Source organism: Aulonocara stuartgranti (assembly GCF_965226115.1).
Source record: "Aulonocara stuartgranti genome assembly, chromosome: 12".
NCBI lineage: Eukaryota > Metazoa > Chordata > Actinopteri > Cichliformes > Cichlidae > Aulonocara > Aulonocara stuartgranti.
Window position 1 is genome coordinate 38,196,681 of NC_138948.1, and position 7,635 is coordinate 38,204,315.

The 7,635-nt window shown below is 41.8% G+C and overlaps 1 protein-coding gene across 1 annotated transcript; it reads right to left on the bottom strand.

Moving 5' to 3' along the window:
- Positions 1-658: 658 nt before the first annotated feature.
- On the bottom strand, positions 659-7,096 carry LOC309719306 (alpha-(1,3)-fucosyltransferase 7). Its single transcript, XM_082555340.1, has 2 exons — positions 7,005-7,096; positions 659-3,943 (listed from the first exon to the last, which is right to left on the bottom strand). The coding sequence occupies exon 2, from the start codon at positions 3,889-3,891 to the stop codon at positions 2,854-2,856; it is 1,038 nt and encodes a 345-aa protein (XP_082411466.1). The 5' UTR covers positions 3,892-3,943; positions 7,005-7,096; the 3' UTR covers positions 659-2,853.
- Between the last annotated feature and the right edge of the window lie 539 nt (positions 7,097-7,635).

Below are 7,635 nucleotides of genomic sequence, written 5' to 3' on the forward strand. Positions count from 1 at the left end.
AACGGTTCACACTGCAGCGAGACAATGGACCTCGTTCACAGAGCAAATGCACCAAACCGTGTGAAAACCCTGCATATCATAGCATGCTTTAGAAACATTCAATACAACTTTAAACGGAAGCTCCAACCAGCACCAAATTAGTCCGTGTCATCCTTCGTCTCTCAGCAAATCGTGTCTGTGTCAGTGGAACGGTGGTGAAAATGAGAGTTTAAAAAACAGATGCAGCTAAATGTTGAAGTACAGAGAGCAAGTCAGCTAAAAACACAAAAAATAGACACAGCCTATTTGTGTCTATGTTCTGTTTCGTTCTGATATTTCCACATATGTACACATATACTCTGGCTGATTGGATGGTGGCCTTCACACACCTTGAAAACTCTGTGTTAAGACAGACTCGTCTATCAGACACACACATCATTTTCAGTATTTCAAACTGGAAATTATCACGTTAATAACAACATATGTTAAAAATGTCCGGTTGTTCTGCCCGTGCATCTTTTGTACAAACAGCGACACTCTCCAGCTCCATTTGCCATTAAAATTGTCATCAAATGCCAAAAAGACGAAAAATGCATATTTAACTGATGGCACTCTCATTTTATTATTACATAGCAGACATCCAATAATACCATTAAGGTGAATTCTTTTAAACCACACAATCAATCAATCAATTTATTTATAAGCACATTTGAAAACAACACAGGTTGGCCAGCGTGCTGTACATAGTAAAAAAGTGAAAAGTAGATCAAACACACAAAGAACAAAACAACACTCAGTAAAAATGTGTTTTCAGAAAGGTTTTAAAAATGTCGAGTGTGGGAGAGATCCTAATATGAAGATGATCCAAAGTTTGGGCGCAGCGATCGCCCCGATCTCCTCTGTGTTTTAGCCTGCTGCCAGGGACAGCTAGAAGCAACTTATCAGCTGCCTGAGAGTTCTGTTTGGAGTATTTTTAGTTACCAGATCAGAGAGGTATGATGGAGCTAATCCATTTAGAGATTTAAAAACAAGCAATAAAATGTTAAAATCAATTCTACAACGTACTGGAAGCCAGTGTCAACGAAGCAAGACCGGGGAAATGTGGTTGTGTTTACGAGAGCCTGTCAAGAGTCGGGCTGCAGCGTTCTGAACCAGCTGAAGACGAGAGCAGAGCCTGGCTGATACCAAAATATTACAGGCATCAAGCCTGGATGAAGTAAATGCATGGATCACTTTCTCAAAGTCAGCAAATGACAAAATGTTCAGAATTTATTTTTTCTCAAATGAAAAACTGTCATCAAAGAACACTCGAAGATTCTTTGCAAAGGGACCTCTGGACTTTCCAGAGCACCAAGGTCAACCTTAAGAGAAGAGTGAGGCTCAGAAGGTCCAAATAGTTCAATCTCAGTTTTTTGATCATTTACATTCAAAAGATTTAATGCAAACCATGATTTAATGTCATCACCCATATGGAAAAGATATTTATAAACCTTATAAAGTTTGTTCCGTCTTGTGTGAAACTTGTATGAAAAGCATACAAGAGTGAAAACAGATGTAAGATCCCTTGAAAAATTATATAATGAAACTTGTATGTTTTGGATACTTACTGGAACAATATATGAAAGTAATGAGAAAGTGGCCACTTTCATGAGTAAATCATGTAAGTTTTTACTATTTCTTTTCCATATGGGCAAGGCCGTCTAGCAAAACTTTTAGAGCCTTCATCATGAGGATGAAGAGCCACCAAACCTGACAGAAAAACTTCTATCAGTTAAATAAGATCTGAACCATGCAGTTCCTTTAATACCCACACAGCTCTCCAGTCATGATAAGAGAATCCCATGATCCACTGTATCAAATGCCGCACTTAGATCTAAAAGCACTAAAATAGCAGAGTTACCAGAGTCAGCAATTAATAAAAGATCATTAAAAACGTTTAAAAGCACAAGCTCGGTGCTATGTAGCGCTTTAAAACCAGGCTGAATGTTTCTGAGATGTCATTAATCTGGAGCTTTTTCCAGGATTTTGGACAGGAAGGGGAGTTTAGAGACAGAACTGATTGCTTTTGGGGAAATGGGTGAATGTGTGGTGAGTGGAGGGTTGACAACAGAATTAATGATGTTGAATAAGACACAGGGCGTGTAGCTGTAGTTAGAGATGATATCTGATAAATACTTAGTTTTGCTTTTCGAACAGCATCCTGATAAAGAAACAGGGCTCCTCCTAACATATGAAAGGAGATCTGGAGTTGATCTTTTTTCCATTTTCTTTCCGCTTTCCTGCACGTCCTTCTGAGGCCCGAGTGACATCGTGTAACCAGCGATCAGTTTTAGGTCTAGTGCACTAAGGAACATCAAGAACATTTGAACAAGTGGCATTGAACAAAGTAAGCAAATGTTAATGCGCCTTCCAAGGAAGGGGCACCAATATTCTGATAAACAGCAGAGAAATGTCCAGCAGTGGCAGGAGAATATCTGCTACTGCTCACAAAGAATAGCCCTAAATAAAACACAGTGGCCCAGCATGGAGCCCTGAATTATTATTTCAGTCTGGTACCATGTAATGAAATGTATCTGTAGTGTGTATCTGCCATCGCTCATGTCCTTTGAGACGATACTGCACACCAGCAGTCAGTACTAACAAAAACCGTGCTTCTTGTTCAGTGGCACGTTTACCTGTAGTTCGAACATGTGTAACGTGATTATTAGCAACCTACCCACCTGCTTCAACTTGCAGTTTCTCACCGTTTACCAAAATTAACTGACTGTGCAACAAATTCTCTTCCACTGTACTTCAAGTGTTCTGCATTTTACATTTGCATGTGGAAACTCAGCAGAATCCGCAGTCTGAAACCTTTGGTGAAGAAATCAGACACTAGCCGTTCACCCAGCTGTCCAGGTCGTGGTAGACTTTCCTGGCTGGTAAACTGGGATACCTGACACAGATCTGACACAGCCTTTCTCTCCAGTCACTGTAGGTTTTAATTCGGTAGGTGTTGTGCCACTCCAAGTATTTCTCATAGGCCTGCCTGTCTGCAGACAAAACCTTCAGATATGTTGCCAGATCAGCTGGGCTATTGAAATCAGCTACATGGATAAAGGAATGTGGGGGGGTCATGGCTTCGTAGGTGGCCTTGTTGGGGCCGAGAACCACTGGTACAGCCCCTGCTTGAAAAGCGTTCCTCCAGAGTTTCTCACTGATGTAGTCTTTTTTCTCAGAGTTCTCAAAAGAAAGGTAGAACAGACAGTTTGAAATGGTGGGCAAAAGCTTCTTGTCTGGCAAGGGTTTCTTGTTCCACCTGCCATACACCTCTATGGGGATATGCTTCTTTAGTCTTTGATAAAAAGCAGCCCGAGTCTGTTGAGGCTTGTATTTGCTGACCACCCAGCTGGCAAAGCAGGAGCGATTTGGAGCAGCTGGAAAACTTAGATTATCACCTCCCAGCATTGTTTGCCCATAAGGAATGGATATGTCTGCATCACGCCTGTAGCTCATCGTCCAGTTAAAGAGGCCGTTGAAATGTGTGAGGTTCACATTATTGACAGGAGGTTCCAAGGACATCCACACCCAGTGCTGAGACGTAGGTCGATCCAGGTGTAGGGGCACAGATGAAAGACCTCTGCTCAGCTCATAGTGGTGGAACACAACCACGTCGGCAGCAGAGAAGTCAGCTCTGTCATCAGTGAGTAAACAACGGCTGATGTTATACATCTTGAGGCATTTGTTCCCGTCCAGACTGTAGGAGCGGCCAAACGGCCAGTGCCACACCAGAATCCTGATGTCTCCATGAGCACCGTTGGGGTAACTCTGCAGCTCGCGGTGGGTCAAGAAGCTGTTGTAGAACAGCAGTGAGAGAAAAATGACGACATGCAAGGTGAGAATAAAGCAGGCCCTGGGACCAGATGTTGTCATGGCTGCTGGGTGTATTCCAGGTCAAAAGGCCACCGATCAATGGTATGGAACACTAAAAGGGAAGGAAGGGTAGATCAGAAATATTACTTTCACACACTCTCATCAGTGCAGGAACTGCACATGGGCAAGATGTAATCAACCAAGACAGAAACTGTGGCAGGCATGTAGCAACAGTTTCATTTTATTTTATTTTAGATCTAATATGGAAAATTGCTGTTCGTACATGACACCTGTTCAATTCAATTTTATTTATATAGCACCAAATCGCAACAAAATTCTTCATAGATACAGAGAAAACCCAACAATCATATGACCCCCTATGAGCAGCACTTTGGCGACAGTGGGAAGGAAAAACTCCCTTTTAACAGGAAGAAACCTCCAGCAGAACCAGGCTCAGGGAGGGGCGGGGCCATCTGCTGTGACCGTTTGGGGTGAGAGAAGGAAGACAGGATAAAGACATGCTGTGGAAGAGAGACAGAGGTTAATAACAGATATGATTCAATGCAGCAGCCTACACCTATTGCAGCATAACTAAGGGAGGATTCAGGGTCACCTGGTCCAGCCCTAACTATCAGTGTTGGGGAGTAACGGAATACATGTACCACCGTTACGTATTTAGAATACAAAATATGAGTAACTGTATTCCGTTACAGTTACCGTTTAAAAAGGTGGTATTCAGAATACAGTTACTTTGTTGAAATAAATGGATTACACTGCGGTACTTTCCTGTTTCATTTTGTCGCGGGTCAGGACTGTTTGGGTTTGTTTGACAGCTACATTCTGTTGATCCAGGCGGCAGCAGCGTTACGGTTGCCATGGTTACAGGGCGACGCTCTCTCTCTCTCTCTGCGACTGTGTGTTTCCTGGGTGAGAGAGCGCCTTTTCGTTGTTGTTGTTGTTGTTGTGCTAAGCTAACAGGCAGAATGCTACAAGCATAGCTCTAAAGAATGTAGCATCATGGGCAGTGTAGTCCGTGTTGCAGGGAGAATGGACTGCCATACACGTTATGGGTCTGTGAGCGCGAGGAGGGAGAAAAAGGGGAGTGGAAAGGTACGAGTTGTCATCGAGGAAAAACGGGAGCTGGAAGCATGTAAATATAATAATAACCACTGCAGCCAAGAAGAGAGCCTGACGAGCCCAGTTGTAAGTAAGCTATTAAGACTCGACTGTACACCGTGTTCCTGTTTTCCTCTGAAACAATAAGTTCCGTTGGAGCAGCCTTTCAACGCCTCTCTCTGTCTCTCGCAAGAAAAGTTGACCCACACAACAAAGTAAAGCTATTTTTCGGCTACGAGCCGACAGGGACCCCGCCGTATTAGTCAGAGGTCCCTTTACTACAGTTCGGAGTCGCGGACCTTCAGTAATAGTAATAAATCACACAGCAATAGTACATTCACGTTGTTGTAAAAAGCACGATAATATATTAAGTAATCCAAAGTATTCAGAATACGTTACTGTCATTGAGTAACGTAACGGAATACGTTACAGAATACATTTTGGGGCATGTATTCTGTAATGGAATACATTTTAAAAGTAACCTTCCCAACACTGCTAACTATATGCTTTAGCAAAAAGGAAAGTTTGAAGCCTAATCTTGAAAGTAGAGATAGTGTCTGTCTCCTGAATCCAAACTGGAAGCTGGTTCCACAGAAGAGGGGCCTGAAAACTGAAGGCTCTGCCTCCCATTCTACTTTTAAATACTCTAGGAACAACAAGTAGGCCTGCAGAGCGAGAGCGAAGCGCTCTAATAGGGTGATATGGTACTACAAGGTCATTAAGATAAGATGGGGCCTGATTATTTAAGACCTTGTATGTGAGGAGCAGGATTTTGAATTCTGGATTTAACAGGAAGCCAAAACAGGAGAAATCTGCTCTCTCTTTCTAGTCCCTGTCAGGACTCTTGCTGCAGCATTTTGGATCAGCTGAAGGCTTTTCAGGGAGTTTTTAGGACTTCCTGATAATAATGAATTACAGTCGTCCAGCCTGGAAGTAATAAATGCATAGTTTAATAGTTTAATTATTTATATAGCACATTTAATTACAACAGGAGCGTTGACCAAAGTGCTGTACAAGAATACAGCATACATAATAAAACAACTTAGAGTATTAAAAGCAAACACCAACTATGAATTAACAAATAACTCTCATGCTGTATTAAAAGCCAGTAAATAAAAATGCATGAACTAGTTTTTCAGCGTCACTCTGAGACAGGATATTTCTAACTTTAGAGATGTTGCGCAAATGGAAGAAAGCAGTCTTACATATTTGTTTAATATGTGCATTGAAGGACATGTCCTGGTCAAAAATGACTCCAAGGTTCCTCACAGCGTTACTGGAGGCCAAGGTAATGCCATCCAGAGTAAGAATCTGCTTAGATACCATATTTCTAAGCTTTTCAGGGGCAGAGCTGGGTGTCATCAGCATAGCAGTGTAAATGTATGCTATGTCTTCTAATGATGCTGCCTAAGGGAAGCATGTATAATGTAAACAGAATTGGTCCTAGCACTGAACCCTGTGGAACTCCATAATTAACCTCAGTGTGTGAAGAGGACTCTCCATTTACATGCACAAACTGGAGTCTATTAGATAGATATGATACAAACCACTGCAGCACAGTACCTGTAATACCTACAGCATGTTCTAATCGCTCTAATAGGATATTATGGTCGACAGTATCGAACGCTGCACCTGTGTGTACACAACCCCTGTCATCGTTCTGCTCCTGCAGTATGTTCATTACACACACTGTAGCTGCTACAGAAATGTTTAGGTTTCATTTTTTTAAATGCCAGCATTTCTTTTAATAATAATCAAATATTCATCGAATAATTAAAACGTCAAGGTAATTATTTCTGACTATATTTCATTCCTTTTCTGATCACTTTCATATATTTGTTAAACAGCAGTCTACTGAAATGAAAGTGGCACAGTGACAGCTGGGAACACCACAAACATGCGTCTAAGAACAGAACAGTTTCAAGAGAGAGAAAAAGTAAACCCTTTTTCCCCATTTTTCATGCATCTGAACACACAAACAGCCATATTTCATGATTATAATAAGCAAAGACAGTCTAGCAGCTGAAAACAAATCAAAACAAGTTTGTGCTGCTTACCTGGGTACCATACCAAGCAGTCTACAGCTGGTGAAGCTTTTTCCTGCTCAATCTAAAGAACACAAAGGAAACCCTGCCTATGCCAAATCCTGTGACTCATTTCTTGCCTCACACACAGAGTGTGGGCGATGGGTGTGGCTGTTAATCTGCATGATTAATTGATCAGCCATCAGCAGAAACAAACACTATCATTTATCATGAAGTAATTTCAGCTGAACACATGAGGGCAGAGCTGATGATTTATTGTATTAACATTCACCTGACTCTCAGTGTGGTGTGTTTACGCTCGCACTCAGCTGGTTTTAGAGTTACCACAGACATCTGCCACCAATACCACCCAGTTTTACACTCATTTAGTTATTTCTTAAATCACTCATGCATTCTGTTTTGCAGAACTAGCACAGCCACCAGTGGAGTCAAAAACATTTCCATTGCTGATTTTCGATTCGTAAACCACAAGCTGGTCTTCCTGTTCCTGTTCCCGTATCTCTGCAGAGAAAAGGGGCATTGGGTTACACCGCTCAATGAATGTGCCAACCACAATGTAACCGTTTCAGCCTTTTAGTGTGGCCTCCCATCAGTGCCTCTGCAGCCTCAGCTTTGACTTACACATTTAAAATTGTTTATGAAG

Excerpts from the sequence above, each read along its gene's own strand:
- LOC309719306 (XM_082555340.1), bottom strand. The coding sequence starts at position 3,891 with ATGACAACATCTGGTCCCAGGGCCTGCTTTATTCTCACCTTGCATGTC.